Source organism: Physella acuta, unplaced genomic scaffold, assembly GCF_028476545.2.
Source record: "Physella acuta isolate Inbredline_101_S28 unplaced genomic scaffold, ASM2847654v3 ptg001283l, whole genome shotgun sequence".
Lineage (NCBI taxonomy): Eukaryota > Metazoa > Mollusca > Gastropoda > Physidae > Physella > Physella acuta.
In genome coordinates, this window is record NW_026732798.1 from 232,794 (window position 1) to 259,883 (window position 27,090).

Here is a 27,090-nt window from a genome sequence, read left to right on the forward strand (position 1 = left end):
CGATTGGCTTCTAAAAATGATAGTACAGAGATATGATTTTAAACTAGCAATCATTGAAAAAAGATTTTTATAAATCTATTTTAAAAGTAGTTAAAAGCCATTAAAAATGTACTATTGAGACAAAAATATTATGACAAAAATATTATGACAAAAATATTATGACAAAAATATTATGACAGAAATAGTATGATGTTTAAATGTAATTTAGTTTTTGGTTGTCGCTAGAGCAGGTTATCACGTGTACAGCCATTTCCTTACAAACCGCAACATTTGTTTTAATAAATGTAAGCCAATGAACATGACATTTAATTGTTTTTTTTTCCATTGTCATTAACACATTATTTTGTCTTAAGCGAAATAACAAGCTTCGATTTTAAATCTTGAACGGTCTTCATTTCCTTCAGCTATAGGTTTTATCCGCTAAAAGTAAACCTATCTACTGCCTACTTTATTAAATAAAATCGTTCACTAAACTAAAACGAATGTTACAACAATTAACCCAAGTAGAATCAACGAACACATTATACCATTGATCCCATAAGGACTGATAGAAAAAAACATCCTAATACAATTTTCTCTTCTCAAAAGAGAGCTCGGCTTTCGGACGTTACAGATTATTTCAATCCGCGTCTATGTGAAAATCAAATCTGTGTTTCAATTAATGGCCAATCTCTATTTGATTATTCAGGTTGTCGTCGAAAATAAACTCAATCTCAGGTCGATATGAAGATTTTGGCAAAAGAAATAATTTCCGCACGCATCTTTAAGAAGCATTGATGTTAATTTTTGAGCTCGGAATGGCATCGTAATGTATCTTATTGGAGGATTTTTAGGCGAAAGCGAACTTTCTAGGAGCTGAACTTTCATTGAGGCAGTGAATTTTGAAATATCAATTTTATCTGAGAATTGTCAAACAAATTATCTCGGACAAAATATCTCAGGGAAAAATGATCTCAGAACAACATATTTCAGGAAAATTATCCCAAAGACAAATGTATCTCACTTACATAAGTTCTCAGATCAAAGTATGTCTATTTTCTTTGAGATAATTTGATTTGAATATTTTATCCTATCACCACATATTTATCATATAATGACTTATAAAAAAGGACGACCCACGAGAGGCAGGCGTAGCCTTGCTATTGACAAAGGAGGCAACAAAAAGCCTGATGGAATGGGAACCTGTATCTGATCGAATAATTAAAGCTAGATTTGAGTCCAGGTTTCAAAAGACCTCCATTATCATGTGCTACGCTCCTACGAACAACGCAGACGAGGAAGAAAAAGACCGTTTCTACGAAGAGCTTCAGTCGGTGGTTGATAAGGTACCCAAGCGCGACATGCTGATCCTCATGGGTGATTTAAATGCCAAAGTAGGCAAAGACAACAGAGGCAGGGAAATGGAGATAGGAACCAATGGCCTAGGGGAAATGAATGAAAATGGTGAACTCTTCGCAGACGTTTGTGCCTCAAATGAGCTTACTATAGGCGGTACACTTTTCCACCACCGAAATTGTCATAAAGCCACCTGGATATCACCAGATCATCATACCGAAAACCAGATTGGAGGGCCTCACTGCAGGATGTGAGAGCAAAACGAGGAGCAGACATAGGATCCGACCACCACCTGGTTGTTGCTAAACTGAAGATGAAGCTAAAGGCGAGGAAGAGGCAACATGAAATTGATCCACGAAGAAGATTTGATGTAAGTAAACTTAAGACGCAAAAAACAAGCAGCAGCCGCTCGATATAACGAAAAGGCTAAAGAGGTGAAAAGGAAACTAAGAAATGACAAGAGATTGTTTATAAATGAAATGGCAGAGCAGGCCGAAACAGCTGCCAGTAAGGGAGATCTCAAGATGCTCTATGCAACAACCAGAGCTCTGAGTGGGAGGAAAACCAATCCCAACAGGCCAGTGAGGAGCAAAAATGGTAAACTTCTAACGTCAATTGAGGAACAATTGGCACGATGGAGAGAGCACTTCCAGGAAGTACTAAACGGTCCAGCACCTCAAGATCCACCAGACCTGGAGCCAGGGGAACCCCTTAACATAAATACCGAGGAAATCACCAGATAGGAAATTCTCAACGCCTTAAATAGTTTGAAGAGTGGCAAGGCATCAGGACCAGATAACATCCCAGCAGAAGCATTAAAACAAGGTGGAGAAGAAGTAGTAAATCGACTTCATAAATTACTTAACTTAGTCTGGAACACAGGACAGATCCAAACCGATTGGAAAAGGGGCCTCCTTGTGAAGTTGCCTAAGAATGGTGACTTATCTCAGTGTGGAAAATGGAGGGGCATTACCTTGTTGTACAGATCAAATAGCCACTCTTAGAATTATTGTAGAACAGACGATAGAATGGCAAGCCCCGCTTTACATCTGTTTTGTTGACTTTGAGAAGGCCTTTGATAGTGTGGATAGGCAAACAATATGGAATCTTTTGAGACACTATGGTGTACCTGCTAAGTTAGTGGAAATAATCCAGCAACTTTACAATGGATTTTCATGCCAAGTTAGCCATGCAGGGAAACTGTCTAAAGAGTTCCAGGTCAACACAGGTGTGAGACAAGGATGTCTGCTGTCGTCCCTCCTCTTCTTGGTGGTTCTCGACTGGGTGACACGCACAGCCTATGCCAGTTCTGGAAAAGGTATTCAGTGGACACTCACGGGGAAACTAGAAAATCTGGAGTTTGCAGATGATCTTGCCTTACTCTCGCACAGGCTACAAGACATGCAAGAAAAAGTTGATGCATTAGGAGCCATCTCGCAGCGCGTAGGTCTGAAGATCAACAAAGAAAAGACAGAAATGATGAGAATTAACAATAAACAGGAGGCTCCAGTGACAATAGACGGAAGACAGGTAAATGATGTGCAAGAGTTTGTCTACCTTGGCAGCAAGATCAGCAAAACGGGAGGCACTGAGGAGGACATACGCGCTAGAGTTAATAGAGCCCGCTGCGCTTTCACAGTCCTGCGACCCATATGGAAAAGTTCGGCCATCTCCATTACCACAAAAATTAGGATACTTAACTCTAATGTCAAGGCAGTTCTGCTGTATGGAGCAGAGACATGGAGAGTCTCCAAGGCAAGCAGAGCAAAGATACAGACCTTCATGAATAGATGCCTTAGACAGATACTGAAACAGATGGCAGGACAAAGTGCCGAACTTGGAACTATGGAGGAAAGCTAGGCAGGAACCTATAGGTGTGCAAATAAGAAGGAGGAAGTGGCGCTGGGTGGGTCACACACTGCGAAAGGCTCACACAAATGTTACACGCCAAGCGCTTGAGTGGAACCCCCAGGGAAAGCGGAAGAGAGGGCGCCCAAGACAGACCTGGAGGCGGGGTCTTCTTGAAGAACTGAAGCCAACAGGGATGTCTTGGGAGATGTCAAATTAATAGCCGAGGATAGGAAGAAATGGAAGGAAATGGTGGAGGCCCTATGCTCCATAAGGAGCAAAGAGGACTAAGTAAGTAAGTAAAGACTTATAAAACCTTATTAATGAATAGTGTGGAAATATTGATAAAATTTTGTATTTTAATACAATTTGTTTTTAAAGTAAATTTATATTTTAGATTGTTTATACAATTTAACAAAACAACTTACTAGAAAAAAAATTATTATGTTTATATTAAATTTTAATTAGATAATTTTTTCGGAATATGAATATTCAATATAAATTACCAGCAACTGTAATTAAGTAGAAGAAGATCGCTAATGTAAATAATTGAAAGATGATAACAGATTATGGTAACACTAACAAACTCAACCATAAACCACCGATAAATTTAGTAATAAATCAAACTAACGTACACACCTTTCACAATGTTTTTTTAATTACTCAACAACTTTCTACATTCATTCAGCGAGCTTCCTAATTAAAATAAAATACTTTTGTTTAATTGCAATTCAATAAGGGAGATATATTCAAATATTTCCATAACGAAATAACAAAGTCAAGTTTACTTATTTCCACATGCACAGTATTCAGACGGGTGGTTGTACTTTTATAAAAGCCATAGGTTAAGTAGCCAGGCTCATGATGTACATTTTATGACTAAACCGCCGACTCATACTCTGACTCCCACCTTCAGAGGCGTAGCGAGGGGGGCGAGGGTACATTTGTCCCCGGGCGCCAACCTTAGGGGGCGCCAAAATGGGTTGGAAAAACAAATTATAAATAGTTTGAGGGTGGGTGCAAATCAAATGTTTGAGAGGGGGGGTGCAAATTCAAAATTTGCTCCCGATGGGGGCGCCAAATTGAAAGTTTATCCCCGGGCACCGGGAAGGGTCGCTACGCCTCTGCCCACCTTTCCCAATTCACATCACCACCCCCGATCAGGCTAACAGAAAAGCTTGACTTCGCATCAGTTGCGGTCTGCCAGACTAAACCCTTAAGAACACTATCTAGACGTGAAAGGCGTTTATAAGGGAAGGAGTTCTGTTGACTGGATGGTTGGGAAGAATTTGTATGCACGTATTATTTATTTACTCTCACGATACACAGAGAGAAAGTTTTAGTTAGTAGATTAATTAATTATAATTAATTTCCGCCAAATGTTATTTTTTCTTTTATAGCTGCCCGTATACTGTGTATAACCTTACACTACGTTCCCCTCACCTTAACGGAATGTGCAGGGATGTACTTCCGTTACTAATGCCCTAAACCAGGGGTCTCCAAACTACGGCCCGCTGGCCGGATGCGGCCCGCGAGGTCCTCTCATCCGGCCCTCGGAGATATTTTTGTACACTGAAAAAAATGTTTGTTGTAGGTGGCTTCGGATAAATGCCACCCCAATGATATACCTGGAAGAAACTCTGGCCCCCGAACTTATATTCGATAGTTAATGCGGCCCTCGGGCTGAAAAGTTTGGAGACCCCTGCCCTAAACTCTACTCAAGCAATCATATTGAGGTTTTTTTTCAGGAAACTCCGCAATACTTAAATCTTGATGCTTTAAACATTATCCTCCTCTTACTTTTCATTGCTGTACCTTGCTAATTTCGTTTATTTTGGCGATTTTGTTTTAAATTTTATCCCTATTTGAATGTTTTTAAAAAAATGATGAGGATTTTTGTTTCGTGTGTATACGTCAAAACTTAAGTCCTCTATTATTTATGAAGCAGCTCAGAAATTGACCGAATCAATAATGTTTATATATGAAACTATATTTCATGATTTATGTCTCTCTCTTGTAATTGTGTGTGTCATTCTCTGTGGCCATTTATTGTTTAATTATCTTGGGACGACGTAGATCTATGTCCGAAGATAAATAACCACGTCACTGCCTAAATTCAATGTTTTAAATTCAGCTCCATTATCTGGTTACTACTATATAAATATTTGCATTATATCTATCAATAAGGTTTCTAAAATAAATCATAATGTTAAAAATACCTTTTGAATAATAGCAGAAAGTATAGTACTCCATTATAGGAAAGCAAAAATGGTGAAAATAATTAGACTACTTGAAAACAAATAAAAAATACGGCATTGGGGTGATTTTCATACAAGTTAGATGACAATTTTGCAATATTCTAATTTAAATAACAAACACTAACCTTAATCTAAATCAAATCATCAAGTGCTCAACAGGAAGCAAGTTTATCGTAACTGATCAAGCGATTGTTAGAAATTCATGTGTTTGTTTTGTACTTCTCATCAATTGTTGATTGCTGCTTTGAACTTTGATTGGTCATTGATACAATGGTCACTGACTGGTCGTAACAAGACTGGTCAGCACTGTGTTTTCTATTACAAGATCGTTATAATACTTGGTCTTAATCAGATTGTACATTACATAGTCATTCTTAGACTGACCATTACATAGTCATTATCATATTATCTTATACGTGATCACGATCAAACTAATCATTTCATGGTCAATACATTACATACATGTCGATTGCTAAACATGAAAGAAACGCAAACAAACAATGCGAATCTAAACTCTACGGAAAACCTTTAGATCAACTCTTGGTATATGTTGTATATTATGAACAACCACACAAATGATAGACAGGAGACATGTGACCATCATGCCTGTGCTCACCGTCATCACACCTGAATAATTATTTTCTAATCAACTTTTTGATGCAGTAGCACAGGTGGGAGTGAATTGCTGTTTAATGACTCGCATGCGGGATTGGTGGTAGGTAGTTGATGGGATGGGTGTGGGGCCGATATGGGATGGGTGTGGGGCCGATATGGGATGGGTGTTGGGCCGATATGGGATGGGTGGTAGGTTGTTGATGGGATGGGTGTGGGGCCGATATGGGATGGGTGGTAGGTTGTTGATGGGATGGGTGTGGGGCCGATATGGGATGGGTGGTTGGTTGTTAATGGGATGGGTGTGGGGCCGATATGGGATGGGTGTGGGGTCGATATGGGATGGGTGTTGGGCCGATATGGGATGGGTGGTAGGTTGTTGATGGGATGGGTGTGGGGCCGATATGGGATGGGTGGTAGGTTGTTGATGGGATGGGTGTGGGGCCGATATGGGATGGGTGGTTGGTTGTTAATGGGATGGGTGTGGGGCCGATATGGGATGGGTGTGGGGCCGATATGGGATGGGTGTGGGGCCGATATGGGATGGGTGTTGGGCCGATATGGGATGGGTGGTAGGTTGTTGATGGGATGGGTGTGGGGCCGATATGGGATGGGTGGTAGGTTGTTGATGGGATGGGTGTGGGGCCGATATGGGATGGGTGGTTGGTTGTTAATGGGATGGGTGTGGGGCCGATATGGGATGGGTGTGGAGCCGATATGGGATGGGTGTGGGGCCAATGTGGGATGGGTATGGGGCCGAGATGGTATGGAAGATGGGGTAGTTCTGCGATGAGTGGATGGGCAGAGATGAGATAGCTTAGGGGTATTTTGGGATGGGTGGTGGGAAGGAGATATGATAGGTGGTGGGACGGAGAAGGGTGGGGTGGATGAGCGAAAATGGGGTAGCTTATGGGGCGGAGATGGGATAGGTGGTGGGGCGGAGATGGGATAGGTGGTGGGGCGGAGATGGGATAGGTGGTGGGGTAGTTTTGCAACGAGTGGTTGGGGCGGAGAAGGTTTCTGATGTTATTTTAAAGGGTTATTTATCTTTAATTCTTCTGCAAGAAAAAAACTGTACTTTATGGCTTTTCCATTACTATTTCTTGTAGAGAAAACCTTTTACAAAAATAATCAAATAAGTCTAGCACCAAGAAACCTTAATGCACGATTAATGTTAATCAGCATCAAAGCTACCAAGGAAAGGAGTGTCGGATTCGTCAGAGACAAGGGTGAAGGATTGTCTTTCTACTATACATACAGATGTCACAGACGAGATCAAACAACACGGGTCTCATATCGTGCAGTCATGGGACATCGTGATTCATCTATCATGCAGTCATGTGACTTCGTGAGTCATCTATCGTGCAGTCATGTGACTTCGTGAGTCATCTATCGTGCAGTCATGTGACTTCGTGAGTCATCTATCATGCAGTCATGTGACATCAGGTGTCATCTAGTGTGCACTCATAAGAACTCAAGTGTCTTTTCACGTGCAGTCATCTGACCCCACTATATGGTGAGTAATCACAACAACTAAAAATAAACAGAGACCTCTTGCGTTTTTTATAACTATGTGGATAAACTTTCCAAACAGAATAAAAACAAAACATGACACATTGAACCAACAATCCTAACATTTCTAAATGTTCTTTGTTTGCGCCGCATTACTACCAAAAAACTAACATTTAGAATAGCAGAGTTCGGTTTAGTTATTCTAAAAGCTATTCTTTCTCACCAGACCGTGGTGAAGCTGCCGGCTGTAATCAAATATAAAGATCTTTTCTATTTTTATCTCTATCGAGTTCTCGCGTGGTCGCTATAGTCCCTGACAAGGCGCGCGTGAAATGAGATGGTGCGGAACTGAAAACGCAGCTGCTAAACTAACATTTTTTTTTCCTAGCATTAGTCACTTATTACTACTGGTTAATTCCACTTAATAGAATAATCTATGCTTGCTGGAGCTTTTAAAAATAATCGACGTTTAGACAAAGTTGTTGTTGTTTTTTTTTAAATAGATTTTTACAATCTTTTATTTAGTTTGCAACGTCTGTTTGTTTGTTTGTTTGTTAGTTTGTTAATTAGTTAGTTAGTTAGTTAGTTAGTTAGTTAGTTAGTTAGTTAGTTAGTTAGTTAGTTAGTTAGTTAGTTAGTTAGTTAGTTAGTTAGTTAGTTAGTTAGTTAGTTAGTTAGTTAGTTAGTTAGTTAGTTTGTTTGTTTGTTTGTTTGTTTGTTTGTTTGTTTGTTTGTTTGTTTGTTTGTTTGTTTGTTTGTTTATGGGTTTGTGGCAAATCTTGTAACTCAGTTTTGACACACTTCCAATGCAGCGATTTCGTTCAAACTTTCCAGATACATTCCACTTCGATGACATCACAAGGCTATCTATTCTTACATATAATTAGATCTTTAATTAGTCATTAAAAATTAACTAAACTGTTGCTAAAATACGTAAAAGATCTCATGAGTAATCAAAGCTTTTATGAAAGAAAATAAATTAGTTTTATCGCCTTATTTTCAGTGTATTTATTATTTGTATTAATTTTACTGCCCCCAGCCAACGAGTCTCATCTACCCAGGTACCCCAGCTCATGACTTGTAGGTTTGCAAACATGTGTTCTCCTGTCCGATGAATCCTAACTACGACTCTAATTATTGTCCGTCTTTTTAAATGTTATGCAGTCATGTAAAATCACGTGTTATACATTGTTCTTTAACAGTTAGATAAACTTAATGAAGCTCTAATAAACATCTCGATAAGCCTAACATATTTCCGAAATATTGAAGGAAAGTCCTTAATCATTTTTTGTTCAGGGTAAATATTTATTTCCATGAATGGCATTTGATTCACCATCATTGTCACACTTGGTCACAAAAAGAAAAGTACACGCCCAGTAACTCCACCCTGACCCCATCCTCTAAAAATGGCGTCAGAAATACTTTAAACGTTTACATGTGCTTTAAATACTTACATAATGCTGTTTAAATAAAAGAAAACGCCCAAACCAAACTCAACGGACAATCTGAAGATGCCTTTAAAGTAGGACTCTCACTCAATAGAAATAAACAGAGCTCATCAATAACAACAAAGACTTCCCTATACAGCTAAACGGAGAAGACATACGAGAGAAAAAGAAGTGTATAGGGCTATATGTAGAAAGTGTAATCAACAAAAACATGGGGACATACGAAGACATCAAAAGCAGATTAACATGGCTATATATGCCTTCAACTTTTTACGCCGATATGGAATTCCTCAACTCCTAAGCAAGATAAAAAAATTTAACAGAAATGTTACGGCGGTACTGCTATATGGCTCAGACATCTGGTGGGTTACCAAAACAAGCTACAACATGGTAAGCTGGTCAGAAACAGCCAGTGGCAGATGATGAGACCACAGTCCATAGACAGGGACAATAAAGCCCGTAATTTGGGATAGGTCGAGTACGTCTTGAGCAGAGATGTAGCTCCAAATTTGCAAGTCAAGCATTAGGCTGGAACCCTCAGGGGAACAGAAAAGTGGGTCTTAAAACTCCTTTGAAAAAGACTATGGAAGATGAAGCAAGAGCTGCGGGGGTTACATGGGCTCAACTAAAGAGAACTGCCTAAAACAGAGTATGATGTAGCGGTGTAGATGCAGCCCTTTGCTTCTCATGAGTATCACAGGATTTAGTCAACTAAGTCATTTTAAATGCGATGTTATACTTGGTCGCATGAAATTACGTCTAATACTTGATTACTTTTTACAAAACACTTTAAAAAAACTATTTCAATTTAGAAACGTCTATTTGTATTCAAGTTTAAGAACTGAAACGTCTATTACGTTTAGTTATAGAAAACAATACAAATCTAAATCGTAAAAAGAGCCTACTAAATATTATCTACCCTTTTAGACGTAGCGGTCCATGGGGCAGATAAAGTAGAGTCCACTAGTTGGTATAACCTTAACGTACGATTGGATAGTGTGGTCAGCACTGTGCCTAGCCATTTTTAACTTTCCCTTATGTGAGTCAGGTACCTAATCACGTGATTTTGGAGTTAGTAGTTGTGCTCTATAATCCGGCTTATCCCAATACCTTTTCGTTTGATGTATAGCTATAGCATTTAGCAAGAAACAATTTATAATAGTAATCAATATAAATAATTAATAATATTCGTCCATGCATAATAAATAACAACCTAAGAAATGTCCATGAGCGAAAAGTATGATCCAACAAACAGTTTTATTACCCCACATATACCGCTGAATATTTTACATTTTCTTACTCTCAACAAGTTGGGCTGCGTTTAAAAAATGCAACCATCAAAACCCTAACAACGTAGCAATAAATCAAATTATTTTTTTTTTATTCTATAAAAGAAAACGTAACTGTACTTTTTTTTAAAAATATACTGATAAAATATATACAAAATAAATATACACTCACGTATTCTTGAAGTGTAGAAGTGTGTGTTTTCCCTAGGATTGCAAGAACCTAACCACGGTTAAAATTTCAAGCAGTTCACGATTTGAATTTTTGTTTGTATATAGTTTGTTTATAAGTCAAAGTATAATGTATCTACATTTACAGATTTTAAAAAGTCACCGAGAGAATTCTATTTCAACAAAACAACAACAAGCCATATCTCTACAATCGGCCAATGTGCAAAGTAGGAAGCTAAAGAATAATTAACGACAGGATCAGCCGCCTCCCGCATCAAAGTTTATAATTTATGCCAGCAGAATTTTAATCAGGGCTGTATAACACAATTGTGATATTACAACAAAAGCTAACTCTGTTACAAGAGATCAAAAACAAATAGTTACAAAAGGATTTTATTGCCATGGGCATTGTTTACGATTTTATGTCCACTTTGATCTATGGATAGAATCGACTGTCAAATTTGCGGCAAAGCTGTTTGTAATGGCGAGCGAGAATTAAATATCAAGTACTTGGTAACAATCATTTGACGGAAACTAATGTCACAGATTATCGATTTTTTTTGTATACTGTTTGTCAAGGTTAATGTTACAAGAAATGACACGGAAAATTAAATAAAAAATCAACCATTTTTCAATAATCAATTGAGGATAAATTCTTTAAAAATATGTATGAGTTATCGACCAGCTGAAATTTTAATTAGTATAATTAATATCATTACCTATTAATTAGTTTTTTTATATTTTAGGGTTTTCAGTTCAATTTAATTGCTCCATTTTATGTAATGACATTATTTAAAAATTGAAAATAGTATCACAAAGAACTAATATTTTTAAATTCATACACTAAGGGAAATAAGTATACACATTATCTATAAAATTATATTTTAGAGTTGCTTCCCCTCCAAACTATGTTCTAAAAAGTAATGTTTTGATGGTTAAAAATTAATTCTTAATCGAATAAACGCACTTCCCTTCTTAAATGTTTTGTCTGGTGCTTTAAGGTAGTTTAATAAAATACTGCAAATATATTATTTTGTTGTATATTATTGCTTAGTGTTGGCCATGCGTGTTTTTATCATTGAATTTTGGCTTTGTATTGGTTGTGTGCTTTATTTTTTGAAAGGCTCTTTTTATTTGCTTATGGGCTTTGTTTTAGAAGTGGGATTTATTATAGCTGTGGGGTTTTTTTATATTTTTTTTATTAATGAGTGAAATTGATTGTGGGAATTGTTATTAGCGGGTGTTTGTGTTGTTGTGTGTTATATTTTTTTTTTCATTATGGGCTTTTATTTATGTGTGGGTTGAGCCTTAAATTCACTGTGGCTTTTTGTTAAACGTCGGTTTTGATTTTGTTATGGGTTGTGTTTAAGTTCTCAGTAGGCGTTCTGTTGATTGTCCGTTTTAAAAAAAAAATCTCGCATAGATCTAAGTATTTCTACTCTGATTAATCTATTGTGATCCAGATCTCAGTAAAAATATTTCCATCATACGTGTGCATGTTAAACAACAACAGGTAGACATACATAATTATAGTTAAGCTGATGAACTTTGAGCCTTTACTAGCCTCTACTCCTTAGTTGTAGAAACAAATTGTATTATTACTTATCCTCGTATAATTTTAACAACAATTCTAATTACATTTTTGAATTAATACTCGCATTAAATAACTTCAGTTAACAACCCAACCAAACTAAGTAATCACACCTAAACAATTCGTTGTCAGTTTCTACACACTACTAATACTCAGAGTTTCTTCCAGGCATCTCCTGTTGGGGGATCAGCCCCCCCCCCCGGGAAAATCCCCCCCCCCCCCCCTGTCTACTGCAGTATAAGAGAGATAACAAAAAGAATTCAAATTTATTGTGAAGTAACTTTTCGAAACTCAAAGCGAGTGCAAATGTAAGCATAAAGACGTCTGTTGATGAACGGAACGCGAGAGAACTAGACCCCTGCTGGGCTGGTGTCTAATGACCAGCTGTCACGTGATGTCACGTCCGCTACCTACAGCTGTCACGTGATGTCACGACCACTGGAAAACCCACAGCTGGATCGATATGCGAGGATAAGCTTGGCTGCACCAGATGTAGGACACGATGTTAGGTCAGGTGGTGAGTGACAGAGGGGGAGGGTGGTAGACTGGGAGGGGGTTGGTGGTGGTAGCAGGTCGTCGACTGGGATTTAACGGTGTGGCGGGGTATTGGGGACAGACGTAGGGTTGGTGTTAGCCTTGGGTGATACGTGAGTGAGAGTCATGTGAAGCGGATAGTGAGAGTGTTAGTGGTAAGTATCAGATGATAACATTAGGTGGGGGAGGGGCAGACAGAAAAGTGTTAGTGTCAAGTATCAGATGATAAGATTAGGTGGGGGAGGGGCAGACAGAAAAGTGTTAGTGTCAAGTATCAGATGATAAGATTAGGTGGGGGAGGGGCAGACAGAAAAGTGTTACTGTCAAGTATCAAACGGTAAGATTAGGTGGGGGAGGGGCAGACAGAAAAGTGTTACTGTCAAGTATCAAACGATAAGATTAGGTGGGGGAGGGGCAGACAGAAAAGAGTTTGTGGTAAGTCTCATATGATAAGATTAGGTGGGGGAGGGGCAGACAGAAAAGTGTTAGTGTTAAGTATCAAACGATAAGATTAGGTGGGGGAGGGGCAGACAGAAAAGAGTTAGTGTTAAGTATCAGACGATAAACTGGGATTAAAAGGTGAGGTGGGGAGGGGCAGACAAGGAGAGTGTTGATATTTGTGTCAGGAGGTGAGTACACGAGAGTAGTGGGGTGAGGTGGAAAGCAGAGGACTGGGGGATTCCGTGTGTGTGTATGTGTGTGTGTCCGTGTGTGTGTATGTGTGTGTGTCCGTGTGTGTGTGTGTGTGTCCGTGTGTGTGTATGTGTATGTGTGTGTGTCCGTGTGTGTGTATGTCTGAGTGTGTGTGTGTGTCCGTGTGTGTGTGTCCGTGTGTGTGTGTCCGTGTGTGTGTATGTGTGTGTGTCCGTGTGTGTGTGTCCGTGTGTGTGTGTCCGTGTGTGTGTATGTGTGTGTGTCCGTGTGTGTGTGTGTGTCCGTGTGTGTATGTATGTGTGTCCATGTGTGTGTGTGTGTCCGTGTGTGTATGTATGTGTGTCATTGTGTGTGTGTGTGTATGTGTGTGTGATGAAGCGGTAGGTTTGCGGGAGGGGGTGGGAAAACGAAATAACCAGTCTTGAGGTTGATGGTGTGTACGAGAGATTAAATGGGGAGGGGAAGGTGAGTACATGAAAAAAAAAAATTCTGAATCAGGAGAGTGTTTTACCTAGTACCTGTTGCTTTTACGATGGGTGTTGATAGGCGATGGATATTTTGATAGACCGTGTTATCAAGTACAAGACTATATGTTTTTTAAATAGCGAAAATGACAAAACATCGTACTTTTAAAATGTGACAAAAAGCTAACATGATTTGAAAGAAAATGTGTGTATTTATTATTTCTTGAAACAAATATATTATGCAAAACAAGCAAACATTTGAAATAATTTGAAACAGTTAAGTTGGTCAAATATTATGAACAGTTATCTACATAATTAAATTTACAAGTATTTAAAAAAAAACACGAGTATGTTTTTTTTAACATAATTTGTTCGCCGAATTAACAAAAACACATACATATGTAGTAATACACACCAAATTTGCATTAGTATTAATGTTTTGCGAATTTTCTGAGAGCGACCTTGAGATACTTACCCATCAGGCCATTACGTTGACATTATCAACCATACGACCAGCGTTGTGGGGAAAAAAAGGGAAACCACTATTATTACAGCCATTTATATATCAGGTCGGTCAGTTGAAGAGAAAAAAAAGAGTAATCTCCCTTATAACGATTACTAAAATAGCTGCTCGAAAAATCAATACTCTCCAAAACAAAACAAAAATGTGAGTTTACTAACCTAAGAACTACCACGTGACGTTATACAGACCACCAACTGTATATTATATTGTTTCTTTAGAACCACCACATGTTCTTCAACCCCCCCCCCCCCCTACCCCCTAGTAAGACTTACTCCACAGTAAATTATACTAAAAACTGTATCTCTAAAATGAAAATCTATTGAGAGGAATAGCATGTTGTTTCCACATTTATAACAGTTACCATCCTTAATATGTATATAAAACGATGAGAAGCCAGTTTAGCCAACCCATTCATCCGAACATTCAAAACTGTTACAATTTTGCAAAAACTAGAACCAAAATAATATTTAAAAAAAAAACACAGATCAATAAATGAAAAAGCCACCACCCCCACCTCTTTGTGTTATATAATATGTGCACTTTGGTTAATTAATTAACGTGTCGACTATACAGGTTAATTAGACACACGCTAATGTTGATTGCTTTCATTAGATTTATTCAACGATTGGTGTGGGCTAGTATTTCATGCATTACATACTTAGCAAAATAAGAATAAGGTCTTCAATAAAACAAAATTTTTATGTACATAACAATATTTACTTTGAATATGCATTGTTTTATATAATTCATTAGATATTAACTAAAAGTAAATGCGTTGAACGCTACAAAATAAAATGTATACTAGATTTAATGAGATTTGTTATAGTATATAAAGAAAATATTTTTAAATTTATTATAATTTTTCATAACTTTTCCAATCTAAACAAATAATATTGTATGTTAGAAGATTACTTAGTTAAACCATATTTTTTTCACAGATTCCCCCCCCCCCCCCACCCCCAGAAGAAAGTCTACCCCCCCCCCCCCCCAACGAAAGGGATTTATATAGAACATAAATATATACTTTTACTAGTGTCCGCCACCAAGAAAATTTAGCACCCTCTCCCCTCACCCGAAAATATCGAGCGCTCTCTTCCCCCCCCCCCCCCCCACCACCACCCGGAAAAAAGTTTGAAAGAAACACTGAGTTAAACATGTTCACAACGAAAAGATTCCGTCAATAATTACATTCAGATAATACCCTGCCTTTATAGAAGCTTGCCATTAATCACATACAGATTAAACCCTTGCACCAACAGAGTTGCCTAGCAAAAAATAAATTCTAGGCACAGACAACCTGGCGTAGGGAAGGCTATGTTTCTGTTGTCTCCCTTACAGTAGATCAGAAAATAAAACTGATGAATACTTTTTATAAACCCACTGCATGTTGTTGGTTTTGATTATGTGGACATGAGAAGCATTGTGGTAAAAGTTAACTTCCTTTTTTTAAAAAAGAAACACAACCTGATATATATTCGTTAATTTATCTCAAATACCGTTATATATATATATATATATATATATATATATATATATATATATATATATATATATATATATATATATATATATATATATATATATATAATTTCCCATTCGTGTCCGAGATACATATGGCAGATGAATAAAAGTTCTTCCTCTACAGGACTCGTCACATTAAGGGATACCATGGTCAGCACTTTGCTCAGCCTCTTTTGTTTCCCTAACGTCGACTAAAGGACGTTCTACTTATTGAACTCGAGACTCTTGGGTTAGCAGTCTAGCTCTCTCTATATGTAGTCTATATATGGATATAAATATGTCTGTGCTATATTAAACAAATATGTATAAGTAATTAGAAAGTAAATACACGAAGCTCTTTTGAAAATGTTATATAATGTTATGGTTTATTTGAGGCAATGCAAATTAGTCGCTCAGCAGTTTGATTTGTAGAATAATAAACTAATCGGTACGAAAAGTAATTTATGTTTAAGTAATTTATATTTGAACCATGTTATCAGAACCCTATCATAATACTAGTTGTCACAAATATCGTGAGCTCTACAACTCATAGAAATAAAATAACAACTAGCGGATGTCACTCCGCGTTTATTTTTAATCTTTTGTATTTAAAACTAAATAACATTAAAAGCTCCGCCCATAGCCCCTAAAAAGATCGATTATCTTCCTTTACACAGGAGCTAAATAAGGACAAAACCCAACAAGAATATGACATTTTGTCGATAATTTTAAATTAAACGTGGAAACCTTTATAGACATGTAAGAGGCCTTGAGAAAACGTGTATTAAAGTACGCTTTAAATTAAAACAACCTATTTCAATATTAGTTAGCTCTGGGTCTTTAAAGAAGGCTAAGATATATATATATATATATATATATATATATATATATATATATATATATATATATATATATTTGTCTCGGCATTGCACTGTCGACATGAAATATGCTAAACTTTCTTTAATTTACACTGGTTTCTATTCATATGTGGTTTAATCATCTGGAATGTTATACACACTGAACCGCAAGATACGCCTTCATTTCAAAATGTAAATGTTGCTGAGTATTAAAATACATGGAGCAGATCGATGAACACGGAACTCTGGCTTGGAAAATTAGTTTAGTTATTCTAGCAAAGTAAGCAGAAGTTTGAGTCTAACTTTAATATTAATATCTGAAATCAACAAAATCGATGTATAAAACCATCGCCATTGTCTCGAAAGTTTTAACACAAAAAAAAAGAAAAATATTGTATAAAAAAAAATCATTCAACTTCTTGCTGACCCAAATAAATACAATTTAGTGCCATTTTCGTGATAACAAAGCAACGATCATTATGTACATTATCTGAGATTAAATCGAGACCTTCAATAGGACTGGAAGCGATCGAGTTTATGCCAGCATGCTAAATTGAAAACAAGTACAAGTATCAATATAATACGACATCTCAATAATAGTTTGAAACTTCTGAAATAGTTTCATAATTTAAAACTTAGAGCTAAGTGTTGAAAGGTTGTATTTACGTCATCATGTTGTCCAACTATGTTCGACTTCGCTTGCGAAGTACATTGTAGCTACAATGCATGTTACTGTTGAAATGATAAAATTCATACCATCAAACATGTCACACTTGAAATGATAACCATTCATACAATTTAACATGTAACACTTAAGAGATGGTAAATAATTCATTCAAACATGTCATTTATAAGATAACGAATCATTCATACCATCAAACATGTAATCAGGTGAGATGGTAAACAATTCATACCCTCAAACATATAACCACATGAGATGGTAAACAATTCATAACAATCAAATAAGATGTGTCAAACAAACTGAACAGATATCACCAAATACTACATTGCCAGGTCCGAAAGGGATCTTTACTTTTACTTTCTATGCAGAAAATGCTTGTTTACCGGGAAAAATTGCTTCACTATATCATGTTGGCCAATAGAGACATATTGGTGACAGGTTGGCCAGGTGTGACAGGTTGGCCAGGTGTGATCGGTTGGCCAGGTGTTACAGGATGGCCAGGTGTGATAGGTTGGCCAGGTGTAATAGGTTAGCCTCAGGTGATAGATAGGCCAGGAGTTACAGGTTGGCCACGTGTGATAGATAGGCCAGGTGTTACAGGATGGCCAGGTGTGATAGGTTGGCCAGGTGTTACAGGATGGCCAGGTGTGATAGGTTGGCCAGGTGTAATAGGTTGGCCTCAGGTGATAGACAGGCCAGGAGTTACAGGTTGGCCACGTGTGATAGATAGGCCAGGTGTTACTGGATTGCCAGGTGTAATAGGTTGGCCAGGTGTAATAGGTTGGCCTCAGGTGAGAGATAGGCCAGGAGTTACAGGTTGGCCACGTGTGATAGGTGGGCCAGGTGTGATAGGTTTGCCAGGTGTTACAGGATGGCCAGGTGTAACAGGCTGGCTAAAAGTGACAGTTACAAATGAAAGGCCATCTGAATCAGACACACACTGTGCGAACAAGTATTGCTTGAGTATAAGTTTTAAAAAGGAGTATTGTTTTCCTTCAGGTAGGAATAGATTGCTGCTGTTTAAAATTTCAAGTCTTTAAAATGCGACAGTTCTAAGTCTTATATCTAGCATCAACTAGTAGACAGACCGTCTATGAACGAGACTCGTTGATCAATAAACAAAAAAATAGCTGCAAGTGTTGTCCTGTGGCTTCGTGCATGAGACAATGGGTAAAAACCTAGTGCCTTTTTTCTAGCACCAACAGCGTCATTGTTTAGGTAATACCTCACCTTCGTCGAGAGGAAATACAGTTGGGTGATTATTCGATCACGGTTCAAGAATAATTGATCAATACTGAACATTATCGATCGGAGTTGAAGGATTATTGATCACAGCTGGGGGATTAGTCGATTATCTCCAATGCAGTAACTGAATGAGTCATGGTGAGTCCACCTATCCACTGAGAGGTGTGGGTCAGTTAGAGTGCAGTTGGTCGCGTGGTGGTGGATGTGAAGAGGGACATCCGGTGGAAGCGACTTCGAAACTTGAGAGCACTGTGGATAGACATAGAGAACAATTTATTAGAGCTTGCACTAGTGCATATGTTTTAATTTTAAGCTTATAGTACTTATGTGCCACAATACAGCTATCTCTCTCTCACTATATATATATATATATATATATATATATATATATATATATATATATATATATATATATATATATATATATATATATATATTGTTAATGTATAACCGTTAAGATTTTCACCTTGCTAATAAAAGAAAAGTTAATATTTGTAACTTGATATGTTGTTGAAAATAAGGTTTTTTTTGGACATTTCATTTTTTTTATAGACTAGACAAATTTGAACTTACGTAGATTAAACCTAAATTTGGTTAAATGTTGGTAAAAAGGTGGTTTTTAGTAAAAAGACTGCTTTCAACAAATTATTACAACAAATATGTATTTAAAGAAAATAAACGAATCGCATTAAAATCATCGATAGGAGAATTCATACTATCCTTTTCGTTTTATTTTTTAGAATTTAAAACTAAAAGTAAGAAACTCAACTATTATTAACAACATTAACAGCAAACGAGAATGTAAGAAATGCTCTTCATGTCTAGCTACTTTTGAACTAGTTAAGTGGTACGTGTGACGAAAATGAAGAGAACGGAAGTATGTATATCAAAGACTCACAACGTGGACTGTTCAGGCCGTGCGTGTTTACACGTCCACATCCGGATAAACTGTCTCCTAAACTTCCGCGCACTCAGGAAGTAGAGGTAAAAGTTTAGCGCATGCGTGGAGTCAGCCAGTACGTAGGAGACCTGACTGAAGAGGTACTTGATGGCGTAACCTCGGGTGAGTACCGTTACGGGCCAGTATGTCTGGGAGACTGTTAAGGCACACGCTGGGAAGATGAAAATGACAAAAACGAGGGTGGAGGTGAAGAGCATGAGCATGATCTGCCGCTGGGTGGAGTTGTCTGTACTGGTGGATCTCCGCGGGGAGGAAGAGCTGTTGACGTTTCTCAGGGCGTTTCTCAGCTTGAATGACTGACGGATGACTCGCAGGATTAGAACGTTGAACAAAGCGAGACAGATGAACGGAATGAAAGCGAACAGCGAGATATTTGTCCAGTGGAGATACGACGCCAGTTCGGATGGTTCCGTGTGTACGTTACAGCTAATTGACTGTTCGTCGTAGTACGCCATCCACAGTATCGGAATGTACATCGCCGCCAGGATAAATCCGATAGTGATGTTCCACAGAACAGATCTTCTGTAACCCAGGTATTTTTGTATCTTCAGAGGATACCTGACAGCGACCAGGCGCTCTACCGCCATCATAACTAAAATCCAATTGGCGTAGGAGGTAAAAAACGTCGCGAAAAACAGCAGCGATCGACATCCTCCAGTCCCCACCTCGTTTTTATTATTTAGCAGCTGGTAAACGGTGATTTTGAGTATAATAGCCAAATTATCCATGACGGCTAAAAGTACAACGTACATAGTAAAAGAACCCAGTCTGCGCATGCGTGAGATTGTGATAATGGTCGAGAAGTTTCCGGGGAGACCGATGAACAATATAATCCACAAGTAGTACTTGTTGATGAAGAGAACGACACTCATGATATCGTAATAGCCATCTTCGGCGCTGTAGTCGTCGTAAGTCCCGTTGTTTGGCGAGGCTTCGGTCATCGAGGAATTGCTGGTGGCCATTGTGGTGGTCACTCAGTGTTAGTAAATTAAATTCTCATACAATGTGTAAACAGCGTTAAATATTTTTCAAAAACTTTTGAAAGCAGCTCTCAAATACAATCTGCGGAGTAGAAAATATTATTTATGAATATTAACAAAATATTTGTTTACAATTGTGTTAGTGTCTAATTAGAATAAAAATTGTCACTCATAAATATATCTGTTAAGATTGATATAAAACAAGGGTGGCAAACTATCATCATGCTTTTAGAATATTTTTTAAACATGTAAAATAATTATTTCAGGTAGTGTATAGTTGTTAAAACTTATTTTCAATAGTTTTTTTAAATAAATCTATATCGGGGAAAATAACAAAAAAAAATCATTACATCAGAAAAACAAACAAATTACTTCCTTTTAGTTGGTTCTCATGGAAGAAAAAAAAATAGAATTTGAAAGTATAGATATGTGGTTTGTTAAACACAATTATTTTAAATACTACCTTCATTTTTAATGCCCTAAATGTACTTTTTACTATTTATTGTTTTAATCAATAATAGGTCAGAATCCGTTCCTAATTGTCCTCATTGTGTTTCGTAGTAAGTTTTTCAGAATAGCCAGTGCAGAGCCTGGCCGGTACGACGAGTTAATATCCAAAATACATCTTAGATTTCTTCAGCTAGATATTGTTAGTTGCATAGGTAGGATTTTGTCATATTATGTGTTGTCAAAAAATGGTTATTGTACGCATAAATGTCATGCAAATAACTTATGCGGCTTTTGCTGACACTGTATGCAGACATTATATGCAGTCATTTTATGCTGATATTGCATGTAGACTTCATACTGACACATTATGCATACACATTGAAAGATATTATGTGCAGACATCTAATGCAGGAATTACGTAGATAACTTGGAAATGAGAATTATTGATTCACATTAGCCACCGTATTAATCAGATATACTTCTTCATCTGCGCTCTTAATGTTAGTGTTGGAAGAGATTGCCTCTTCCCTTCAGCTATACTCATACCACTTAGCCACTACATTAATGTACTATATTGACTGAATATACCAAGCTTCATATTATGCAAGAATATATTTCCCAGTATATGATACCTTAGTGTGTAGCATCAACTCCTAAAAATGTTCTTTGTATATGTTGCACGAAAATGTAAGACATTGATTACATCCTGTTTTCCAATGCTGATTTCTATTCAAAAATATGTTTTCATATATCCATTACAATTAGCAAGAAGCATCTGTAATTCATAGCTTGCTATGCTGTCCCTAAATATTATATTCGAGAGCGGCATTATGGGATGGGTCCTACTTAATGCCAAAATATAAGAATAATTCAAAATGTAAAGCTATTAATACAAGAACAGTGATACTTTAAAAATTCGATTAAAGAATTATTCTTAATGCATGAAATCAAACTATACAAAACTAATGCGATAAAGAACTATTCTTTACATGAAGTAAACTTTACAAGTACTAAAGTATACAAAAGCTTTTCCATTCAATGCCTTTACTACAGATTATCATTAGCCTTGAGAATATCACTATAGTCCACATAATTCAATCGTGCAGTTCAGTAATTGACCAGTATTCCAAGAATGGAAGCCAGTCTTTAATGTTGGCGTCGATTATGAAACGCTTTCCATTGTTGGCTTTTATGTGAATTGACACCGTGTCAAAGAGCTTTATCCGTTATGCCAGTGACTCACCTGTTCCTGACAAGCTGTATATCTCATCTACAAAACGCTATTTTGTTATTGTTCTATTCATAGTTTCATCATTGTGTAGAGTTAGTTTAGTTTAGGTATTCAGAGAACGGACGGGGCCAACAGCTGGAGAGGCAATGAAGACAAGAGAAGAGATACACAGAGATAGAAATAAGGTGAAAGAAAGAGAGCGATATGGAGAGAAAGAGAGAGAGAGAGCTAGAAAGGAAAGTAAGAAGCTGGCAAATGGACACAAGTGGTGTAGTTCAGACTTTTTTTCTTCGGAAGGGGGGGGGGGGGGGTACAGAAGGGGGGGCGGACTAAAGTTTCAGGGGGAACAGGTGTGGACAATCGTAAAAGTATATATTTTGTAAATAAATTCTGTTTCGTTCTGAGGGAGGTAGGTGTAAACGTACTTAGACCAGCCCCTCTCCCCCGAAGAGATGTCTGAAAGAAACTCTGAAGGACACTCAATTTGAAAAATCAAGATACTACAAACGAATACTGTACCGTCCGAGAACTACACTACAGAAGAACTGTTCTTTGAAAAAATTATGATATACTAAAACTACACCACAAAGTCCATGAACTTTTAAAAAATGTAATCCTAGTCTAGACTCCTGTAAAAAAACCATCTATTAAACAGGATTAAGCCTTGCATTTGAAAACAAAAGAATAAAAATTCATAATAACTCGCACTGTTGTCCTTAAACTATCCACCCGAGGCTTTGTCAGTATACTAGGTAACATACTACACACTCATAATTCGATTATTTAAATAAGCTTAATTAAACCTACAGTTGATACGCTGGGTGGTAGTCACTGCGAGTTAAATAGGGAAGTGTCAAATAATTCGAGTGAGCAGATGTCGTGTAGTCAGTTGGTTTTAATTACAGGTCACAAGTGCTAGGAAAAAAATGCAGCATAACTCAAATAGTTTTTGCTATAGTAACAAGTCAAAATGCTTCAAATTGTGCAAACTTTATTTTTTGCATAAACTTTAAGAGACTCTCTTGGAACGTGGTCTCGGTAAAGTCGAATGAAATGTTTTCTTGGTAAAAAGTCTACCGAATGAAATATTTTCTTGGTAAAGTCGAATGAAGTGTTTTCTTGGTAAAGTCGAATGAAATGTTTTCTTGGTAAAGTCGAATGAAGTGTTTTCTTGGTAAAGTCGAATGAAATGTTTTCTTGGTAAAGTCGAATGAAGTGTTTTCTTGGTAAAGTCGAATGAAGTGTTTTCTTGGTAAAGTCGAATGAAGTGTTTTCTTGGTAAAGTCGAATGAAGTGTTTTCTTGGTAAAGTCGAATGAAATGTTTTCTTGGTAAAGTCGAATGAAATGTTTTCTTGGTAAAGTCGAATGAAGTGTTTTCTTGGTAAAGTCGAATGAAATGTTTTCTTGGTAAAGTCGAATGAAGTGTTTTCTTGGTAAAGTCGAATGAAATGTTTTCTTGTTAAGTCGAATGAAATGTTTTCTTGGTAAAGTCGAATGAAGTGTTTTCTTGAGTAAAGTCGAATAAAATGTTAAGATAATTCAGAGACAGATTACTGGAAAGAACAGAAAATAAAAATAAAATATTATTGTCTGAAAACGAAGCTATGAGTTTCGTAAAACAGAGAAAAACATTCTTTAGTATTATTGTTAGGAGAAACTATCTGATGATTTAGTTTAGTTAACTTTGATTATGACATCTAAAAAAGAAATACAAAACTTTTTTACCAATTTAAATATGTTTTAAGTTCCTGTATTCTATTGCGTGTCAGGCTAATTATATCGATATCAGTTGTTTTTTTTCATCAAGTATCCTCTAGACTCTAGAGTCTAGAGGCCAAAGTATCTACCGCTACCCAAGGCGAGGGGAGGGGGGAAGAAAGGCCCATACCTTTATTAAATAAACTGATACTATTTGGAAGAATCGACTACCTCATACTAAATCAATACGGTTTTTTAACCAATCTGTTTCCTGTTTTGACCTAAATCAGTGGTGCATAATTAATCATACGATACGCTACAAAAAGGTATGATTACAATATATGTAATGTAATATATATTCATGATGCAATTTATAATAATTATGTCTGACCATATATTAAGTTTTGCATAAAATCTACATTAATTTTGCAATTAAAAGCATGTGTGGTTTAGGGTATACATTACAAATTATAATAAAACAACTGGAGATATCATGTGAAAGTGTGCCTGTTTTCCATGTTCTTAATTACATTACGAGCCGTTTCACGTACATTACAAAGCTAAACAAGATGCAAATTTGAACACGTGATATTTGCCGTCACATCATGTTTACCTTGCTCATTTTGCTTAATGCATTTCTGACTGGCATGTTGCTATTTGTAGCAGTGTTTTTAAAAAATGTACATGGAACAGCAACTCTATAAATAGTACAGTTAGCAGAGTTATAAACCTTGTTTAACTTACGTCGCCAAATAGACGAACAATAACCAATGTTGATCTCACTTCAGAATCCCTGACGACAGAAACACTATTACAAGCAGAGTTAGAGCCCTTGTTGTTAGAGACTCTTTTATTAGCAGAGTGAGAGCCTTTGTTGTTCATAACCCCCTGACTAGGAGCAGAGTTTCTTTCAGGCATCTACCGCCCCCCCCCCCCCCCCGAAAGAAATGAAATTTATATAATTTATATAGAAAACTATATACTTTTAACAGTGTCCGCCCCCCCCCCGAAGAAAGTTTACCGCCCCCCTGAAAATTTCAGGTCCCCCCCCCCCCCGGAGAAAAAAGTCTGGAAGAAACACTGACTAGGAGAGTGAGAACTCTTGTCGTTAGAGATACTATTACTTGCATAGTAAGAACCTTTGTTGTTCATGACACCATTGCTAGTAGGATGAACAGCTGACGTTAGGGATACTATTACTGTCAGAGTAAGAACCTTTGTTGTTCATGACACCATTGCTAGTAGGATGAACAGCTGACGTTAGAGATACCGGACCCAACCAGTTATTTAATATCCCGTGCGACATCAGACTTAATGTAAACCATCGAATTTTTTTTTTACATCGGTTTTACGCACTTTTAAACCCATCGTTGAATAAATATTATATTTACTACAGTAAAACGTTCCCTTAATTAGGCCAATGACCTTATTTGATGTTTTTTTTTTTAAATCCACTGATTTAACCAAAAATAAAATTAGCATAACAATGGTACATCAACCGACATTCTAAAATAAAACTTTGACCTACATTTCTATTAAATTAAACTGTTTTCAAAAATGCTCAATCTAGCTTCTATTTTTAACTGAAATTTTCTTCTCTCCAAACGTTATGCGTGCGTGAATCGAATCTCCCTATGTGATAGGACGAGGCTGAAACTACAGGACAGAATAGAGGTCTAAAAATATATCAGTTAATTAAATGGCTAAAGATGAGAAGCCCAGCTAACTGTGTCGAGTTTGTTGACCTGGCCCTATGTTGAAGCGAGAGAGAAAAACGATTGCCAAGTAAATGAAGAGACACAAGATTTTCTTCGTTTCAGCGAAGCGATTCAAATAAGTGGCTCTGCACGAATACCGTACACAAAAACATATATATATATATATATATATATATATATATATATATATATATATATATATATATATATATATATATATATATATATATATATATATGTGTGTGTGTGTGTATATGTATATATATATATATATTTATATATTTATATATTTATTTATTTATTTATTTATTTATTTATTTATTTATTTATTTATTTATTTATTTATTTATTTATTTATTTATTTATTTATTTATTTATTTATTTATTTATTTATTTATTTATTTATTTATTTATTTATTTATTTATTTATTTATTTATTTATTTATTTATTTATTTATTTATTTATTTATTTATTTATTTATTTATTTATTTATTTATTTATTTATTTATTTATTTATTTATTTATTTATTTATTTATTTATTTATTTATTTATTTATTTATTTATTTATTTATTTATTTATTTATTTATTTATTTATTTATTTATTTATTTATTTATTTATTTATTTATTTATTTATTTATTTATTTATTTATTTATTTATTTATTTATTTATTTATTTATTTATTTATTTATTCATATGTATTTATTTAGGTAGGTAGGTATTTTTTATATATTTTATCTTTTAACCAAATACATATATGTTGTCGTGTCTATATTTGCATATTTTGTGTGTTTTTTGTTTGATTTTTTACAGTGATAATTATCCTAATTAACAGGGAAAAAAATTACTTTGTTTAAATAGTTGCTGACTATGTAGATCAAGTCACGGGCTATACATAACCCCTATATAACCCGCATATTGTGTTATATATAATCCGTGGCCCCTAGACTACCAAATTAACACAGCTGTGACTTTATTTTGTGAATTTATTATGTTCTGTATGTTACCGTTTCTGGATTTTCTTTATTGATTTTATACACGGAAATAGAAGTGTTTTATGTACCTCTAGCACAGGGGTCTCCAAGCTTTTCAGTTTGAGGGCTGCATTAACTATCGACATTCAGTTCGGGGGCCAGTTTCTTCCAGGCATGTCTTTGATTTTTCTGGACAAAGTTCCTCAGCCATCACCAACAAACGTTTTTCCGTGGACAAAAAGATCTCTGCGGGCCGGATGAGAGGACCTCGCGGGCCGCATCCGGCCCGCGGGCCGTAGTTTGGAGACCCCTGCTCTAACATATAGTCACGGTCAAGTCGTCAACTTACTATGAAAATTTTAGCATTAATTAGTCGCGACTAGTCCCCTTAATTTTATGTATACGTAGTCTCATAGTCTGGTTGTAAGTTCTTACTTTTCAGTCCGCAAATTTTGAGCGTTGTATAAATTACCAGCTTTTACTCGAAAGAAACTGTATCTTAAGTCTTAATTTTAATGTAAGTCTCACGTCAGTTTACACCTATCTATATATCGT

The 27,090-nt window shown here is 36.4% G+C and overlaps 1 protein-coding gene across 1 annotated transcript; it reads right to left on the minus strand.

Moving 5' to 3' along the window:
* Positions 1-18,234: 18,234 nt before the first annotated feature.
* Positions 18,235-20,536, minus strand: LOC131958013 (FMRFamide receptor-like). The gene is made up of 2 exons (XM_059322891.1): positions 19,419-20,536; positions 18,235-18,769 (listed from the first exon to the last, which is right to left on the minus strand). Exons 1-2 carry the CDS (start codon positions 20,441-20,443, stop codon positions 18,694-18,696), a joined length of 1,101 nt encoding a protein of 366 aa, XP_059178874.1. The 5' UTR covers positions 20,444-20,536; the 3' UTR covers positions 18,235-18,693.
* Positions 20,537-27,090: the final 6,554 nt, after the last annotated feature.

Excerpts from the sequence above, each read along its gene's own strand:
- LOC131958013 (XM_059322891.1), bottom strand. The coding sequence starts at position 20,443 with ATGGCCACCAGCAATTCCTCGATGACCGAAGCCTCGCCAAACAACGGG. Across the intron at positions 18,770-19,418 it reads CGGCCTGAACAGTCCACGTT|TGCTCTCAAGTTTCGAAGTC; the intron begins GTGAGTCTTTGA and ends GTCTATCCACAG.